Raw genomic sequence first — 19,792 nt, forward strand, 5'->3', positions numbered from 1 at the left:
GTGTCAGATGCATCTTTTGATTGCTTATAGCTCACCTACTGTGGGGTTCTTGTAGGACATAAAGTTTAAGTATTAATTTTAAAGCGTAGTTATGGGGATCCCTAATCATTTTCATGTAAAATTGTTTCTGTTTTCATAATCACGGACTCCTTCGGCATGTTTTTCAACTCATGCCAACTTCAAATTTAATTTGAAGCCAGTTTCATAATGTGGTCGTGTAACTTCAGAGAAACTAGATTTGAAATCATAGGGCTTTTCAGGTCAAAAGAAATAATGAATTTAGGTGAAAAACATGAACAGTTGTTAAAATAGTTAGAGTTGGTAAAATTGTGACTGATGAATGATCTTTGGGAATGTTGCTGGGCATTATGTAGGATAAAACTGGGCCTTATTAGATTGTGTTACTCTGGATAGATTCCCAGTCCATCAGTGGTTCACGCCTGATACAACTTCCAACACCAGCTTCGACTCACCAGACGGTTTTAAATTCATGTTTCTGGACCGTGGGAGGAGGCCTGCTGGGTGACAGTGGCATTTTGCTTTCATGGAGCAAGACTTTGATAACTATTTCCTCAGAATTTCTTAAGGTTAATTTTAGGGGCTTAGGCTGCTTCCTCATACTTTCAACACAGCACCTGAACCCCCTTTTTTTTTTTTTTTTAAAGGAATTTGTTGTATTAATTAAGCCATGTAACACTGGTATGTCAATCTCTCGTACAGAAGGGCTTAACTCAAACAGACCACTTTCCCTTGAACCTAAAATTATCCACCTCCCACTGAAAATCAAGTCTTATGGCGAAATTAAAATGTCCCTCCAGGTGTTTGCGTCAAAGAAATGACAAAAAAAAAACTGCCTAAAGAGTAAAATAAAACTAATATTACAAATGTTTTATCCAAATTCATCACCAAAGCCTAGTTTCAATGGCTACCGTAGTCTTAATATTAGCCAACCCTCCTGAACAGAAGAACATGTTTTTCCAATTAGATGTTGTCTTTGATGCAAGCAATCAAGAGCTTTTTTTAGTTGCATCACCTCAAAATCTGGACTGTTGATGGTGACATTTGACTGCCTTTTAGACTTTTGCCAAGAAGAAAAGTTCAGACATGGCGTAATTGGCCTGGACAAACAAGGAAAATGATAGAAAAGCACAACAAAGGCCCAGAGTGTTGCTGGAGATGCAGCTGGAAACATGGTTTACAAATTTAAAGTTAAAGGAACAGTGACTATGCCACCTGGATATGGTTGAAAAAGGAAGATATCAATGGCTGCCATCAGATTCCTGAGGAGGCTGGTGATCAGAAACCCTCCACTGACTGCAAACAACTTCTAGTTACTGTAGATTCGGTATCAGGAGCCACTGAAGCTTCTGTTTCCATATAAGGCTCATACTAATAGCTGAATGGCTCCATGCCAGAACCCTAAGACATACATCACTACTGACCCACAACAAAAGTTAATTCCAATTTTCTCACAACCATATAAATGACATAAAGAGGTTTGGGGAATCTGTTGTGGGGGAAAAAACTGAAACCAATGTATTAGCAGTTTGTCTGGATGGGGGAAGAATGGAAAGAACACCATGCCCACAGTGAAGCATGACTGAGGCTCAGGGATGTAACATTTGCTGGTAGATGGCTGCACTTACTTTGGCCTTGATAAAACATTGACCAACATCCCCAATCATCACTGACTTTGTAAACTTCACACTGGACCTCGGGCAGCTAGGATTATGTGCATATCTACTCTTGGACTTTGATTTCCAAATAAAATACTAAATTCACTTCATCCCAAAACAGGACTTTAGACCACAGAGCAACAGTTTAATCCTTTTCATCCTTAGACCAAGTAAGACACTTATGATGACGTCTCTGGTAAAGGAGTGGCTCGAGGAATGCAACAGTTGTACGCCATTTCCTGGATGTGTCTTTGCGTGGTTGCTCTTGAAGGTCTGATTCCAGCTACAGTCAACCCCTTGTGATTCTCCATGAAACTCCTGAATGGACTTTCCTTTAAAAACCGTCTTAAGGCTACGGTTATCTTAGTTGCGTTGTGCCCTTTTTCATACTTTTTCCTTTTACTTACCTTTCCATTAATTTGCTTGAATATTAATATACATTATTTTGTGGCTTCCTTTCCACGTGGAGAGTTAGTGTCTCTCTGCTGGACAACTTTCAGGTCAGCAGTCTTCCCAATGATTGCATTGGCCATAACTTAACATTAATGTGTCACTTTTGGTTTTATGTGATATTCGTTGTTTATGGGAAACAGAAACTATGAATATCACGTATACGTGAGGTTTCTCATAAGGCAATAGTCTGAAAAACACAAATTTCCTCCGTTTCTAATGACTGACCCCTAGCGGTCGTTTGAAGACACTCTTAAGAAGTGATGATGAACTTTGTCTTTTCTCCCTCACTTTGCTGTGTGGTTGGAGTAAGCCTGCTCCTCTGTGTCTCTTTCGGTGAGCTTATGTCTGAAAGCTGCATGCAGCCCCGAGCATGATGGATTTATGCTGTCACTACAGCATTCTGAGCTATCCATGCAGTGGTGGCACAGGTGTGAAGTCTGCTGCCTTTGAAGGCTCACTTCCCATTTATCCTCTTCTATTTGCGGCCAGTGCCACGCCCCCCTGACTGGACAGGAAAAAGTTCACCAACCATCTCTCTGGTTCAGACTAACAACTACACTTTGTGCTCAGGGACCTGAAAGAAAGAGCTCCTCCATGAAAAGGATTTTTGGTTAATTCCGCTAAATATACACACAGCTTTGACAACAGGAACATTTCTCACCTCCAATAAGACACTTTATGTTTTATTCTAAAGAAAATCCATCCGTTCAGAAGATGTTCTGCACCCCTTCCCGCTGAAGCTGTGAGCTGGGTCCCTGTTTTTCTCTTTCAAAGACCCCAAAACCTTTTTCCGTTTCTTTTTTTCACTTTGACCACAGACGGTTCATTACCATAGGGGCCTGTGGCTCATTGTTGGGGAGGATGGCTGGGTGTTGTGTGTCGGCGGAAGACCGGGAGACCAGGAGGATCAACGACGCGATAGAGGAGCAGCTGCGGAGAGACAAGAAGGACTCCCGCAGGGAGCTGAAGCTGCTGCTGTTGGGTGAGCATCACCTAGATGTGAGCCAGAGGCCCTGAGAGCGCAGGCAGGAAATACTTACAGATCACTCTGCCACAGTCGGGCTGAAAAAAAAAAAATCGAGCAAAATGGACCATTTGTCTCATTTCAGGCCATAAAAGTTGAGTTCGATGAGGTTTTAAAAACATTACCAATAGTTGACATTTGACTGAGTTTAAGAAAATGTCCCCGTGGGTGTGACATACGGTCAGTGAATTATAAAGGCTTTTAACTTACCTCGCCGCTTCCTGGCCACACCTGGACTCGCTGGTTCTTTTTATGGAAAGTTGTGCTAAAGTTGGGAACCAATTCATAAAAACATAATTAAGCTGGTTAAAAAAATGATCCAAATTGGTTTTATCACGTCAAATTCACAGTTGTGATGAGGCTGCGTGTCAGTGGTTAACATTATGTTTTATGGATGAATATATGTGGCTATATAATGAATAGAGTCATCTTAACGCCTTTTTGGCTCAGCTATATTTTTGTACTTTCGCTGCTAAAATAAAACATAGCAGCAGTGCGCAAAAACATGGATTTTACGCACCAAGTATTATTTAAATAATTGGTTTTCAGCAGCATTAATGGAGAAATGCAGAAAATAATCACTAAAGAGGGAGATAAAAGTCGGTGGTCTGATTAATAACACTTTTCAAAGCCTTTACTGCAGGGATATGCGCGTAGCAGGAATTTATGTTTCGCTCCGGAAGGAAGTGGAGAAACGGGGATGAGCCGTTTATCTTTTACTGTTGTGAACTTGACTAGAAAGACTATAGCCAACCAAGAAAATAGTAAAGACTAATGCATACTTTCATAGATAAGATCATTTGCCTGGAAACAGTACATTTTTAGTTGGGGTTCAGTGTAATTGATGGGGATGAAATGCAGAGAGTTTAATAAATAAAACTGATGAAACAATGCACATACATTTGGTTAGATTTAATCAATAACTTCAACATGTACTTACTCAAATTAGTTACCTTAAAACTAATTAGTAAGATCAATTTGCTCATCTGGTTTGTTCTCCTATCTTAATAAGAAACTGAAATAACAGCTGGAGCCAGTGAAACAGTAATAGACTTTATAAATCTGTTTTAATGAGGTAAATGTTGATCTTTTCCCTGACAACCACAGATATTTGTTCAATTGCAACAACTATCTCTGGGTTAAGAAGTTCCAGTTGCTTGCATGTTTTGCTTTAGATTTAGCATTAGCGATTTTTTCGAACCCATAGCCGATGCTGGTTATAAACTTTAAGTCTTGCCCCAACGAAGAAACCTTCTCAACCACAAGTCCTACAAAAATTCATTTTTTTCCCCAAGTTGTTATAGTGACTCAGGCTGCATGGTGGTGCAGTTGGTAGCATTGTTGCCCTACAACAAGAAGATCCTGGGTTCAACTCTTGGCTGGGGGTCTTTCAGTTTGCATGTTCTCCCTGTGCATGCGTGGGTTCTCTCCAGGTACTCTGGCTTAATACCCTTTTACAGTGCTATCTGTCCTCGATGTTAAAAAGAAACAAAAAATAAGAATTAGTTTGTGTTTAAGGGATAAAACCTTATTAAAAAAGTAAAAACCTTTATAAATCTACCTAGGTGTTATTTAAAACCGTTTTCTTGACGATCACAGCTGAGATGTGGTGGTTATTGGCAACAACTGACCCAGGAATGAGAGGCTCTGCTTGGCGTAGGTTTGACTCTAGGATTAGCCGTCCCTGAACTATCAGTGTTACTGTCCACTGATGGACACCACACAGAACACATGACAATAGCTGATGGTAAACCAAAACTATCAGTTAAATTCTAATCGAAATGTCTATTTGTTATGTTAAGATTTAATTAATATCAATTATGTTTAAAAACTAACTGAAATCAAATATGAATTAATGGTTGATATTTAATACTTTTGGGATTAATGCATAAAACGTTATTTAAATTGTTATAATTATTTAACATTATTCCAACATAGTGTTGAACCTTACCCTGAGACGAGCCTTTCATTAGCAGCGGCTGCCTCAGGATTAAGGAGCTCAACTTGGTAGCATGTTCTACTGTAGCATTAACCATCGCTAAAACAGTTAAAGTTACTACAGCGCAGAAACCTGCTCAAGTCTTATGAAGGTCTTTAACTTTTATTAAATTCATACTATTTTTCACATTACAACTCATTAAATTTAAATAAAATGATCATTAAATATGTTTAATGGCTAACATTTAATTCCCCCCTCACTATAGTGCAGCCGGTGATCAGAGACTAATTTTAATTAATATTTTGTGTGAGTGCACACAGTTTTCTTTGTCCACTCTCGACTTCCCATCTCTTATCCCAGTGTTTGTTCTTGTGCACTTTTTGAAGCAGCAGCATGACAGCATCACAGAGAAAACAGGCTTGTTGCAACAGTTTCGCTGAATTTTACTGCAGCGGTGTGGGAGCGACTGAGGGCTACCGCAGCCTGGCTGACACCTTGCTCCATGCTGTGTTTGGAAGCATAACTAGCTGGTGTGGGCGCACCTCATGCAAAGCTCATGCAAATTCCACCATAGAGCAGAGCATGAACCACAAATTAGCACCCACTGTTCGTTTGGAAAGGGTCACTCTTAAAGCAGAGTGGGCCAATGGCAGCTGAACAAAAACTGGTTAGAAATCATTATAGGCTGGCACAGAGGAGGTCAGACACTCTAAAACTATCTGTGTCGCTACTGATAGGTGCTGCCTATTAGTAAGGAGAAAGCTGATGAAGTAGCCAGAGAAGCTATGTGAGGAAGAGGAACAGGTAGAACAGCTTTCAAGGAAAAAAAAAGATACACAAAGACCACTTTACAGATTAGACATTTAATAAAAATAAAAAGTGGACAAACCTCCAATGTGCTAAAAACTGTATTTTACCATCTAAACTCACTGACCTGGTCATTGGTACTAAAATATCAGTACTGTTCAGCATCTCACCTGTATTTTGTTTCGTTACCTGGTCAGAATCACTCTGGGCTCTCAGTGGGCTTCATTAAGATGGTCACAGTCGCCATTATTCAAGCCTACAGAGAGCACAAGTGGAGTGAAGCAAAGCAGGGAAAAAAAACAACACAAGCATCATTAAAGCAGTTTATTTCAGTGGCCTTGCATCTGAAAAAGCCAAATGTCAATAAGTTTATCTTAAGTCTTTGTGCTTTTCAACTGCAGATCCAGGGTAATGCAAAAAAAAACATGGAAAAAAGGGAGCAAATCTTACAAAATGAAATTCAAAACAAGATTAGTGTTTTCTTGCATGAAATAAACCATTTAAAAATCATTGTTACACATCACCAAACTGAATTTATGTGTTCTTTACTTATACTTTATTTAATCAGTAAAGACCCGTTGTAATTTAAAATCTCATTTACAAGATGACATCAGCTCAAGACATTACTGAAATAAAGAAGATTAACGCAATGTAAAACATCAAAAGTAATTAAAAATAAAAACAAAATTTTAAACCAAATTAAAAATGTAATCAAATAAACCATCAACCAAAACACTTTCATAAATGAAACTTAAATAACCAATGATTAAAATGACAAAGATTCGTTTTTTTAAAGAAGAAAAACTTCTCTGCTGGAACAGATATGTTTGACTTGATTTGTAATGTTACGGATGATTTTAAAAGACTACAGGTACTATTTAAGCAGATAAATATAAATATTTACGGCAAGATAATAGATCAATAATACGATTGAAAAACAAAGTAAAAATAAAAAAGAAATGCAATTAAAATGATGAAACAACAGAAATATTGATGGTGCGATACCTCAGCGGTGCTTTAAAATGATTAAAGCAGGGAATGAAATACATACAGTACATGTTTTATCCCAATACTTCTGGTGTGTTAGATGGTGCAGGCCCATTGATGGATTTGAGCTCTGTCAGATGAATTTATGTAAATCAGACATGAAGGTATGTTTTTCTTCTTGGACTGTAGAAAAATCAGTTTGTTGTACTGGCTTCTTCTTTTGCATTCTCCATTTGCCTGAAAGTCCCGCCTGACGAGCGAGTTTCATTTGCACATTGGCCACCCAGTAGTAGTTCTTATCTCCGCGGTGTTAACAACATGCTCATTCAAAGTACCAGCCCTCCTCTGTCAAGGAAATGTGTGCAGGGGTGAAGTTGTGACACATCCGTGGATGTAAAACAAGTCAGTTTTTCACAAAGAAACTGAGGTACATCGCATGCTTCTGGACACACACACACACACCACACACACACACACACAAGACAGAACCAAGTAAACCTGCACTACAATGTAGGTAAATATTTAATTACACTTTAAATGATTGATCGTGTGTTTTAGCCTTACCACGCAATCTGTCTCAGTGACGGGATTTCCTACCTGTTATTCACAAATGTTTTTTTCTACAAGAACGTGAATAGAACCATAACTATCAAAAACAATGCAGACGTCAGGATGTTTTAGGTCCAGAGCACAAGTGCACCAGCCTCATTCAACTTTAATCTCCAGGAAAAAATGTCTTCTGTGTCAAAGTCTCTGTTTAAAAGTTTATTATCTTTAAAATTTCAGACTCTCCTGTCAGTTATTTTACTCCAAATGAGGTAAAACATTAACATGTTACATTCCAAATGCATGTATTAAGACAAAAAAATAACAATCCTAATGATCATCATTTAAGTTTTGACACGTCTGCAAATAACCAGGGGGCCTGAGTTTTACAGTAAAGCCAATGAAACTCCCAAAAACCAACAGACAATAAGCAGTGGTGGTTCTTACAGAAGTGCAGTCCTGGGCAAGTACCACCTTCAGCATCCAACCAAAAAATAGGACTAAGAATGAGGTTGTTTCTTGCTAATAGGGGGAGGATGTTGCAGGCTAACTTGCTCTCCATCCGATGTGGGCTCAGTTTGATTGATACTACAGAATGGCCATGCTTCCTGAAAATCAATCAAAATTCAGAAAATCCTCTAAGATGTGGAGTGGAGGAAAAAGCCTTTTTAGCCCAGTCGGTTACCCTGCTTCTTCTAATGTCAGCATCAAACAGAGTACATTTACTCAACACACTGACTGGGCTAAAAACAGAAACTCAATTAAGGTGCAACTGAGTTTGTTTGTTTTTTTGTTACTTGCTGCTCATATGCCCTCTCTTCTAATGCCGACCTGGAAAGCTGCCCATGTTGCCCACTGGGAATGAGTTTAGTCCTCATTTAGTGCTGAAAATATCCAACTAAATTTACAGGTGAATTTAGCCTGGTCTCTTTACTTTGGCTTGAAACAACATTACATGCCAGTTTGTGTTGTTTAGTTATTAGAGTGTTTTATTTGGGCTCAACCTGGACCTGATCTCTATCTGATCTTAATTTCTCTCCAGACTTCAGCAGTTTTATGGTTTGAGAAATGTTGAGAGTGAACATTTCTAAAACAAACGTGCAGTAAAAAAGGGATTGCAATTCTTTCCAGATCTCTTGATCACTTAAGGCTGCTAAGCACTTTGGAAATAATTAGTGTAGTTGCTTTCCAATTGTGATTGTGTTTAATTGAAAGACTAAAGGTTCACAACGGAGTAGCTGTAGAGGAGCTGAGTGAGTCTCATATTGAAGGTACTCTGGATTCATCACCTTATTGTGCAGAAGGTGTGCGTTGCTGTCTGTGATGTTGAGCAGCTTGTGCAGTGTTCCTCTTGATGCTCACAGATGTTGAGATTTCAGTGTTGCTGCTTTGTTCAGGTTCTTAGAATCACTGGAAAGATGTTATCAATATTATACAGTGGCAAAGAAAACTGCAACTTCCTCCACAGACAGACAAAATATGTTACATATTGCCTCATTTGCGAATAGGAATCCGCTTTTTCTTGTGCACAAAGTCTGTTTTTATTTTGGGTCCAATCTCTTGTCTAGTTAAAGAACTAAGGATCTGTCATCCTCCAATCATTTTCTTAGGACAGAACAGCCTTCAAATGTCATATCATGGTCCTTGATGAAAGCTTCAGTCTGTCTCTTGGGTAAGTCACAATTGGTGCCCTGGGCAAACCCCTCCTTCTCCCTCCAACCCATGAAAGTGCAGAAAATAATTTAAAAGTAGTGGTGGGATAAAGTGCTGAGTAGTCTCACACAAAGCATGTATGCCTTCCTATTCTCAAAAGGAAAAGGGGCTCAAACTTCCCATTGGCTGCACATGCATTAAACATTAGAAAACTAGGGACAACCAGCTGGCACTGGGTTTTGAAAGTTCTGTATTTGCCTATTTAGGTTGGCCAACATTCTTTCTGCAAGACTTTCAAGTTGTGTGGTGCTTTAGCAGCAGGTCTAACGTATTCAAAGGAGATTACATAATATTTTGAACTACCAGAACACCGGAGAATGTAATCTGTTGATTTAATTAGAGCTTAGAGAGTTTCTTAGGAATCTACTGATCTGGGCAAAGTCTCAGGACCACACAGCGCTGCTTATGGCATTGGTTAGATGTGTATCTAGTTTTGGTCTACCTTTACACCAGACTGATGAAGAAGCAGTTGTGAAGGCTCCTATCAGTCTGATCCACCTTTACCTTGAACTGTAGGTTGTTCTGCTGGATGTTGTTCCCTTTATCTGGTCAATTCTGAGCTTTCTGTGCACATTTCTTGAAGCGCTCCTTGTGTCCTACCCATGAATAATATTCAGGAACTCTGGTTGATCCAGGGTTTGTTACTGACTCGGCACCTGACTGTCCTGGTGAGGAGTATATTCTGCTCGAATGATAAATTATGGTATTTTAAGAGCAATTTCAAACAAAGACAAATAAAGAATAATAAATATTAACAGTTAAGCAAGAAACAATTCAATCTGATGGAGGATTTATGTAGGGATTTATCGATTAGGGTGTTGGCAAGGAGTCCTTCCAACGTCAAAGACTTAGAGCTCACATCAAAGATAAATTATATGAAGACCACTTGCATACTTGCATACTCCTTTTATGTTGTTTTATTATCCTTTTAGAGATACCTGTCTCATTTTCAACCAGAAACTAACCTCTTGGTTAAAAGAAAATCATTTTAAATATAAATCTGCCCGGGGCAAGAAGACTGGGCTTAATCAGATATCTGTTATGTAGGTTTTTTTTATTTTTTTTAAGTTAACTTTAAAAAAAATGTAATTCAAAGCATTTTATTACATTTTATAAAGCTTCTAATTTTTTTTAAATAATCTCTGTATATTCCTCAGTTATTTAGTGATGAATAATTCAACATAGTAAGAGACCCGTGTCATAGAGAGAGTGAACAAAGCTTGTTGAACTCTCTGACTTTCCTGAATGATGTCATTAAAGCAGAAGCATTAGAATTTGCCTTCTCTTCCACCTCATCTCCAAGAAACTTGACTTGTAAACAAGGTAGATTCAAATGCAGAGGATTTGGCTAAAGTTTGTTTGCTGAGATGTAAAGACTGGACTTTCCCTATTGCCATGCAAAACAGGACACGACCCTTGGAAACCGCAGGAACCTCGAAGACCGAACACAGGCAGAAACGCAGATCCACTGGATCTATCGTCTTTAAATCTAAGGATTTGATTGATAAAAATTGTAAACACCCAATTATCAAACTGAGTTTGTTACAAAATCTGAGCGTATATAAAAACATTCACCACTTTCAGTACAGGATCAATCATTGACTGTGCCTTCTCCAGTAAAAATCCTCCCTTTTCAAATGTATTGGATTTCATAAGTATCATCTCTAACTAAAATAACCAGTTAGGCCTGTTATGAAAATGTAGTTGAGCTCTCCCTCTGCCTATACGAAAAACTGTTCAATGACAGCTGAGGTTGTATGGTATTAAAGCGGAAATTATCACATTTAAATCATTCAGATATGGTCTATATAAATTGGAACTGCAATGGTTTGGTCTGAACATCTTGTTATTGTAGCTCCACAGGCTCCGCCTTCACCCGTTCTCAGGTGAGTCTGAGAGGAACTCGTTTTGGTGCTCTCTCTTTAAATGCTGTTGAGGCCCCCCTACAGGTCATAGAGCGCTCCACTCCACCCCCTTCATCCATTTTTGTAGTTTGATAACAGATATACAATTATGTAGCGGCACAAAATGGCAAAAACAATGCAAAACTGTTTACCTAATAATACTATTCAAACACTCAGTATGGTTATGTCCTCAAGTAGGACACAGCACTAACATAAGCAGAAGGCATGATGCTACTGCTATCAAAACAATGGCCAGGACATCATATGAGCACACAATAAATTCATGTCTAAAATAAAATTTGTTGTCATTTTAGTGTTATTTACAGCTTACCGCTTGCTGCGTCCGTTGTTTCCATAGTCAGAAGGAACTGACCCCTTAATCAGATGAAGTCTTTCAGAAAATCCTTCTTGATACTGGCAAAGATTGCCGACTAACTCGTCCTGGAAGTGCCTCGCCAAAACAAAGAGGAATTTCCCCACTGATGTGGGAACATTTCCACGAAAAATAAAATTTAACCAGGCACTTTGAAGAGGTTATGATGCTGGGGGACAGTGTAATGAATTGGGTGGGACAATACACCCAACAACTGAGTATTTAGACTTATCTACTTGCAGCTTCGGCATACTTGAGATTGGACTACAAAATCCCAGTGAGAAATAAATATGGCGGATACGCGAAATGGGTTGGCTGGAAGTTTAGATGTTCTGCAGCAAATACTGTGACACAATGGTTCAAAAAAACGTAACAGAGAATAGAGAAAACTGAACAGATGAAAAATATGGCCAAAACAGAACATAAAGAGCAGTTGGTAGCACTGTTGCCTTGCAGCAAGAAGGTCCTGGGTTCAATTCCCGGCCTGGGGTCTTTCTGCATGGAGTTTGCATGTTCTCCCCGTGCATGCGTGGGTTCTCACCAGGTACTCCGGCTTCCTCCCACAGTCCAAAGACATGCCTGTTAGGTTAATTGGTCACTCTAAATTGCCTTAGGTGTATGAATGAGTGTGTGCTTGGTTGTTTGTGTGTTGCCCTGCAATGGACTGGTGACCTGTCCAGGGTGAACCCTGCCTCTCGCCCATAGACTGCTGGAGATAGGCACCAGCTCCCCTGTGACCCACTATGGAATAAGCGGTAGAAAATGACTGACTGACAGAACATAAAGATATCTACACAGGACCTGGAGAGACTAAATTTAACTTTCATCATACCTACAGACTCCAAGTACACAGCAAAATGAAGTTAAGGGCTAAAAAAGTGGACTTTGCATAATATGTTCCCTTTAAGTAAGTAATGCACATAATAGCATTCTTACTTGGCACTCACACCACCTGCAGCTTGAAGGACACGACTCAATTACTTTCTTCACCCACATATTAACAAACAGATGTCTTTTTGGCAGTCAAATCTGCATTCAAATAGTTGAGTTTGCCTGCAGATTCCAGGATGGACAAGTTAGCAGTCAAGCGCAGTCATTGAACTTGTTTACCTGCTTTTGTTTTTTGTTTTTTTTATTTCAAGCTGGCACTAGGTAACAAGCTGTTCAGAAACACAATGAGGCGTTTTATTACAGCAGTAGAAACTGTAAAGTCACTCTGTGAATGTTGGCTGCTGAACTTGAACTGTTCTTTCCTCTGCATTTCACAGGGAAATATTTAACTTTATACTCCTCTAACTCTACCTCACAGCTTATTTGTTTCACCTGAGATAAAGACTCTATAAATGTATAGTCATGTGACTATGACCTAGGTGTTTTTCTAACATATTTGGGCATATTGATATTCAATATAAATTTTAAAATACCTGAGAAAATTAAGTAATATAACTAAACTAAAGAAAATACTTTTTGAAATTTTTTTTAAGATGTAATGCAAATGCTATTTCTGACGAGGGTTAGGATACCGCCCACATTTATTTCTACTTTAAATACCTAAAATCCACGCAGGTGTATTACATCAGGTCCACATCATCATAACATTGTTACTCTGCATTTAGAAGGAGGTTTGCCCTGTTTAAACCCCAGATATTTAAGTTGATGTGCTCCTGATGTTGGATGTGAAGGTGAACACCATGGAAAAATAGAAAGAGCTGTCTGAGGCCATCAAAAAGAAGATTGTAGCAGAAGATTGTAACAGTCCTGGACTGAAAAACCAGCTCACAGACACCAAACGTTGCAACACGTATGTAAAGCAGTGGTTATGCAACAAAATAGTGTAGTGATTCACAGAAAATGTAAATCTGCTGGAGCATTTTTCAATTTATGCAGTAAATGTTTGAGTTTGTAAAGGAAAACACAGAGGCTGCGATTTGTTTTTTTTTTACAAAATCTATTATATGACTTATGAGCTTCACTCACCTTCTATTATCTTGAAAACTATTCTCCACACTTTTTAAAAGTCTCTCTAAAAACATCTAAGCTCTCTGTTACTGTATGTTCATTGTACTGTACCTTCTGCTCTAACTTTATTTGCTGGATGGACCAGAGTGCAGCACATCTTTAAACTATAGAAATCACACTCATATTTATGAACAAAATATTTCCATTCAAAAAATACTTTCAGCGCATGTTGTTAGCAATATTTCCTGCTGTAACAAACTGTCGGATATTTAGCAATTGACTGAAAATGTACTTCAGTTAATTCATGTAAAACAATCAAAATTAAACAATGTTCATTTTATTACAAGAACTTAAAAAGTTAAAGTAAACCTATTACCATTCACAATTAAATTCTACAATTAGACTCTATTATGTGTAGACAAAAGAGGTGGATGGGTATAATTAATGTTAATCTAAATACAATAACATCCTGAAAAAACATCAGTGAATAGACAGTGGATTTAGAAATACTGGTTTCTTTTTGTTCATTGTATTGTACATTCTTCCTTTTGTGCTTGACGTATACATTTCATAGCTTTAGTCAATCACTTCCAGGTTGAGATGGCTTAAGAAGATGAGTCTGGCACAAGGCTTCACAGTAAAACCACTTTAACGTTTTTGACCAGAAGCCTGCAACGTGAACATAACTTCCTAAAAATTAAGGCAAAATGTAAAGGATATGAGCAGCTTTCAGAGGTTTACACCCAACATCCCACAGCAGTTTAAAATGCAAATATAATAATAATGTGGCACAAATGAAAACAGGTTCTTTCTGTCTGTGAACAGGAACCGGTGAGAGTGGAAAGAGCACCTTTATCAAACAGATGAGGATCATCCACGGAGGAGGATACACAGATGAGGACAAGAAGAGTTACGCTAAGCTGGTCTACCAGAACATCTACACATCAATGCAGACCATGATCCGGGCCATGGGACCGCTCCGCATATCCTTCTCTGATCCGCAGAACCAGGTGGGTTAGAAACCAGTAAAACTAGAAAAAAAATATATATCATCATATGTCAATTTTTGTTTTCTTCCACAGAACAATGCAAACTCAGTCCTGGAAGTTGAGATAGACAAGGTGGAGGAGTTGGATCAGAACCTTCTGGTGGCTATCAAGAACCTGTGGAACGACGCTGGAATCCAGGAGTGCTACGACCGACGCAGGGAGTACCAACTGTCCGACTCCACCAAATAGTGAGAATTCAGCTGTTTTACAGCACATGACAGCAAACCCAGCACCTCACTCACACAGACGCCAACATCTGTGCAATTTTCTCATCTTCGCAAATAGAAACCATTCTAGGCATTCTGTGGTAATTCACACGTGTTGCTGCAGAATGATGGACAGCCATCGTCCGTCAGAAGTACGGATCGAGTCTATTTTTGGCAGAATTTTAATGGGGGTAATAGTTTCAGATGACAGAGCAGTGATGCATGAATGGATCCTAAAATGTTTCCGGTGTGAATTGCCGCACGGCACAAATTGTGACAGATGACAGAGCAGACTGTAGTCGGTGTGAAAGTGGTGCAAGTGCTCAGGAGAGAAGGCAATGTCATGGATACTTAAAAAGCACGATTGTATCAGCTTTTTGGTATTTAGGCACTTGACTATGTGTATTTACAGAACAATGAAAACATACATCTTTTTCCCCCCTTTTCTTTTAAATCAGATCTAAATTTGAAATGTTACCAAAGCAACATACTGAAATAAAATTCCTAAAGCTCTGTTATGGGTTTTGGTATTACCTTACATAACCAAGTTACGTTTGTTCCAGTTTGAAAGAAAATACACACAGGAGCTTTAAATAGGACATGTGAGGCCAAGTTCTGGTGATGCAGATAAGTGCCCACTCATAGTGGAACATATATTATTCCTAATAAATACAACCTGAGTTGAACTAGTGCGATGAAAAAAGAAAAGCATTATTTATTTTAGCCTGTGTTTTTTTTTTCTATTTTTGGAGATGCAAATCCTCTATTAACTCAAATGTGCTCTCCTTTTATTGCTGTAATGCAACAGTGCTCTTACCTGTTTGTTTCCTCAGAAGGTTCCATAAACAGCCTTTTAATCAAAGATGTCATGTTGCTAGCTTTATGCTGGCTTTGTGTCAGTGCTCTTTTTTGTTTGCATTTCTGGCTTTTTAAAAAGCCTCATCTGATTTTTTTTTACCTCGACAACCTCTCATCTGACAATGTCATTGCTGTAAATAATTTCAGCTATCTCACCGACTTGGATCGGATTGGCCAACCTTCTTACCTGCCAGACCTCCAGGACATCCTCCGAGTCCGAGTGCCCACAACGGGTATCATTGAGTACCCCTTTGATATGGAGAACGTCATTTTTAGGTAAGACAGGACATTGAGCTCTTTAAAGCGATGGGTTTAAAATATCTCACTGCATTGTTGGGGGTTGCTGTGTTCTCATTGTGGCTCATTTGTTGGCAGGATGGTGGATGTTGGAGGTCAGAGGTCAGAGAGGAGAAAGTGGATCCACTGCTTTGAGAACGTCACTTCAATCATCTTCCTGGTGGCACTCAGTGAGTACGACCAGGTGCTGGCGGAGTGCGACAATGAGGTGAGAATCCTACCAGAAGCAAAGTAACGTTAACGCATTTCTACAACTTTTTCTTTTCAGTTGAGTCCAGGCTTGTACTTCACAGCTGTTATATTCAATTCCGTCTCCAAAATTGAGGAAATATCGAGAGAGAAAAAGCAAACACAGAGGTTACATTTGAAATGCTGAACCTAGGCATCAGTGCATAACATAATGTCCTCCAGGGAAGGGAAATAATGATAAAGTCTCCTGCTTAAGTTTGAGTTCATAAAGTGAAGATTTGTAAGGTTATTTATCCAGTGAGGAGGAGGATGTCAGGAGAAATATTGTCTGGGGCTATTAGCTTGGAGATTTAGCAAACTGGCAATGGGGAGAATTAAAAGTCATGAGTCTAGTCTGCCTGTGCTTCAGCACAATAGGAAATGGCTGCCTGTGACAAAAACTGTAATTTTAAACATCAGAATTCTGGCAGCATTAGAGTAGATGCAATTTCTGCTCTGGTTCCACCCAGCACTGTAACTTTGATGCCCAGATAGTGCCATCATTTTTCCCAACAGTGTCACCAAAAATAGCCTACTTTATACAAGCGAGCCATGCATTGATCATAAAGGTCTCGTTTTTCTCTGCATTATCCACCATCTTCAAAACACTATTCTACTATTATCAACTTAAACTCAGTTGGTAAAAACACATGGGCCTAAAAGTCCCTTAATACTAATGCTACACATGTATGGTTGGAAGGGATGTTGACACACTCAGATGGCAGCTGGAAATGTTCTCTTCTTCATTTGGCTCAGACACGGAGAAAAAAGGGCAGCTGTAGCTAAATGTCATGAGGTGAAGGAGGTAAGCTTGCAAAGAGTGTTTTTTAAATTAACACAAGTCATTAACTACAGCAGGACACAAAAAAGTGAAAAGCACAATGAAAGAAGGAATTTTCTTAATTTTATGCTTAAAAGCGATAGCTGGTCATCTTGGTGTTCTGGCTGTTGACTCCCTGTTTGAGCTATCAGCAAAGCCCCACAAACACTGAGTTGTATCCTTGTCCCCATGTCTAACCGGGTTTATTTTTCCTCAAATCCAAGATTCCAATTTTTCCTAATTCTGGGGCATGGATGAGGAGAAATTCATCCTTTTCACCAGTTAACTTCCACTGAGCTTCCGTGTCAAAGATCCTTGTAGCATAAATCCTCACTCCATTCTTTTTCTGTGTTGCCAATATGCATCCACACAACCATTCCACATAATCATACAAAATAATATTTTTTGGTTTTCAGAGGATGCAGTAACAAATGCGACGTCATCCATATGTAGAAGAGCACATCCGGTTTAAAGGGTGTGGTTCTTAAGACTTTTTATTCCAGAAACGTTTTAAAATGATTTATCTGCTTGTGATGTATTTAGGTTTCATACTTTGGGGAGTTTTATGCGTTCTGGTTCTAAAAGACGAGGACATATAAATGCCCTTTAAGTGTAAGCTAGGTGCTTTAAAATTTACGCCCACTGTTGTATCTTCCTTAGAACCGCATGGAGGAGAGCAAAGCCCTGTTCAAAACCATCATTACCTACCCCTGGTTCGAGAAGTCCTCCGTCATCCTTTTCCTCAACAAGACCGACATCATCAAGGAGAAGATCATGTACTCTCACCTAGCCACCTACTTCCCTGAATTCACAGGTTAGATTTTATATTTACTCATCATAACTGGCTGTCTGACAGTTTAGAGTTTAGATGGTTACGAAATGGCATAAAAGCAGTGCTTGCATTTGAGTCAAAAAAGAACATGAACTGTGTTTTCAGAATCATGATTGCTGAACTCATAGTTTAATGAGTGTTTCTCTTAAACAAACCCTCGACTCTCCGTTGCAGGACCTCAGCAGGACCCGATAGCAGCTCAAGAATTCATCCTCAAGATGTACCAAGAACAAAATCCCATTAAAGACAAGAAGCTGTACTCCCACTTCACCTGCGCCACGGACACCGAAAACATCCGCTTCGTCTTTGTGGCCGTGAAAGACACCATCCTCACAGCCAACCTTAAGGACTTCAATCTGGTGTAGCTACGACGGAAGGAAATGCCAATCAACTCTTTGTCCATACTTGACATAAAAGCTTTCCTGGATTAAATACTATCCAAAAAGTGTAAGATCCATTTAAGCTGAACAGATGGAACCCGCAAAGCATAAACAATGAGTTGCGTAGGATATTCTGCCTAAACCGTAACTTTGTATAGATGAAGTTTATCTTTTATTTTGTTCTGCTGTAAAGGCTACTTTAAAGTTGTAGAAGGAATGTGAATCTTAGAGAGGTAACTTGTGGACCTAATGTGTGAATAACTTTCTTTAAAAACATATATATCACAATTATCTGACAGGCTTTAACTAATTTACTATCATTTAGCAGCCACAAAGAGCCCTTTAGGCATTGATTTCCCTACAAGAGGCTAATTTATTTAGAAGGTTTTTAATGTTTAAATGTACAAAATCTGAGATGTGCGAATAGAAGCTGAACTGGTTAATTTAAGTAGAAATTTAAATATTATTTGTGGATATTGTTGTAAAAACTGAAAAGTACAAAAATGTTGATATTGGTACTGCAGATTAATAAAGATGGCACTGAAATTTGAAGAACATGTTTTATTTTTTTCTTTAAAAACAGCATGAATAAAACCACAGCAGTAGACATTCTGCTAACCAAAACGACCAAAACAAAGTTAAAATGGCATCAGAAATATTTACTCTTGTTATTCGTGGACAGGAACAGAAAACCTGGACTCCAGAGAAAACAGCAGCCGATAATAATTAGAATTTCTTTAATTTTAAATAAATGTTTCTCTGCATATTTTGTAAAGTTTGCATTGCATGTTTGGTAAAAAAGCAGAAAAGCAACATTACCATCTCTGCTTTCCACAGACTGATGTGAGCATGATTACAAATAATAAATGAACATCCAGCAGATATAGTATAAAAATAGCATGCATCTGAAAAACTCCAACTGAACAGTCTTTATTTTGAAAATATGTATAAAAAAATGAAAACTTTCAGAGATAAAATAAACACACTGAACTACAGTAATGTTACAATAACACCTTGATTCCCTTTTATATAATCTGGTACAAATTAACACAGCTTTAGACATTGAATGTGCAGTTGGTAATTTGGCCTCAGTGTTATTCAGGTTACTTTCAAGATGTTGCAGTGATATTTCTACCTTTCTATATACAAATAAAAATATAGTTGACAATAATGAAGAGGAAATAAATGAGTGACGTTATGTGTTTGACAGTGAAAAACAGAACTAAAGACACCCTGAAGGTTTAAAAATAAAATATTCCAGTTCCATTGGCGTTTTACACTGAATGTTACAAAAAGTGTAGGTAAACTCTTGGTTTAATGTTCTTTCAGTCAAAAAGACCAATAAAACGATGTTTGTGCAAAAAGAATGAGTGCAATTAGAGCAATGACAAAGTTTGGTTAAATGCATTCTGAGATTCTGTGATGAAATTGTGTAATTCAGAAACACACTAATAGCACTTTTTATGTTATGATAATATAACCCACTCAATCTTTCATTCCTAACTTCATGCAAAAAGTCCACATAAAAAAACAACATTTTGTGCATTGCTTACACATGTAGGGACACAAAGCAGGCATGCAGTAAATAGCAAAGGCACTGACACACAGATCATCTGTGTTTTTAGCACATCTTATTCTTTATTAGAATTTAGGTAAACCATCTCTGGCATTCTGCAACTTATTAAGAACCCACTGAAAAAGAAAATAGAATAAATGAGTTTTACTGCAATCCATTCATTCA

General features: G+C 38.4%; 2 protein-coding genes across 4 annotated transcripts in view; one reads left to right on the plus strand and one right to left on the minus strand.

Moving 5' to 3' along the window:
* The first annotated feature begins 2,693 nt into the window (after positions 1 to 2,693).
* Positions 2,694 to 18,603, plus strand: gna14a (guanine nucleotide binding protein (G protein), alpha 14a). Its single transcript, XM_047380759.1, has 7 exons — positions 2,694 to 3,111; positions 14,207 to 14,391; positions 14,464 to 14,618; positions 15,642 to 15,770; positions 15,870 to 15,999; positions 17,500 to 17,653; positions 17,846 to 18,603. The coding sequence occupies exons 1-7, from the start codon at positions 2,991 to 2,993 to the stop codon at positions 18,034 to 18,036; spliced, it is 1,065 nt and encodes a 354-aa protein (XP_047236715.1). The 5' UTR covers positions 2,694 to 2,990; the 3' UTR covers positions 18,037 to 18,603.
* The window catches only part of vps13a (vacuolar protein sorting 13 homolog A), a 60,815-nt gene continuing 59,620 nt past the window's right edge, over positions 18,598 to 19,792 (minus strand). For all 3 annotated transcript variants that reach the window (XM_047380757.1, XM_047380755.1, XM_047380754.1), the window contains one exon: positions 18,598 to 19,743. In XM_047380757.1, the coding sequence (XP_047236713.1) occupies positions 19,693 to 19,743 (51 nt within the window). In that variant the 3' untranslated portion in view covers positions 18,598 to 19,692. The remainder of the gene's footprint in view (positions 19,744 to 19,792) is intronic.

This window comes from Girardinichthys multiradiatus, chromosome 12, assembly GCF_021462225.1.
Source record: "Girardinichthys multiradiatus isolate DD_20200921_A chromosome 12, DD_fGirMul_XY1, whole genome shotgun sequence".
Taxonomy (NCBI): Eukaryota; Metazoa; Chordata; class Actinopteri; order Cyprinodontiformes; family Goodeidae; genus Girardinichthys; species Girardinichthys multiradiatus.

Coding starts and splice junctions, on each gene's coding strand:
- gna14a (XM_047380759.1), top strand. CDS start 2,991: ATGGCTGGGTGTTGTGTGTCGGCGGAAGACCGGGAGACCAGGAGGATC. Junction 15,771..15,869: donor ATGGAGAACGTCATTTTTAG/GTAAGACAGGAC, acceptor ATTTGTTGGCAG/GATGGTGGATGTTGGAGGTC. Junction 17,654..17,845: donor CTACTTCCCTGAATTCACAG/GTTAGATTTTAT, acceptor TCTCCGTTGCAG/GACCTCAGCAGGACCCGATA.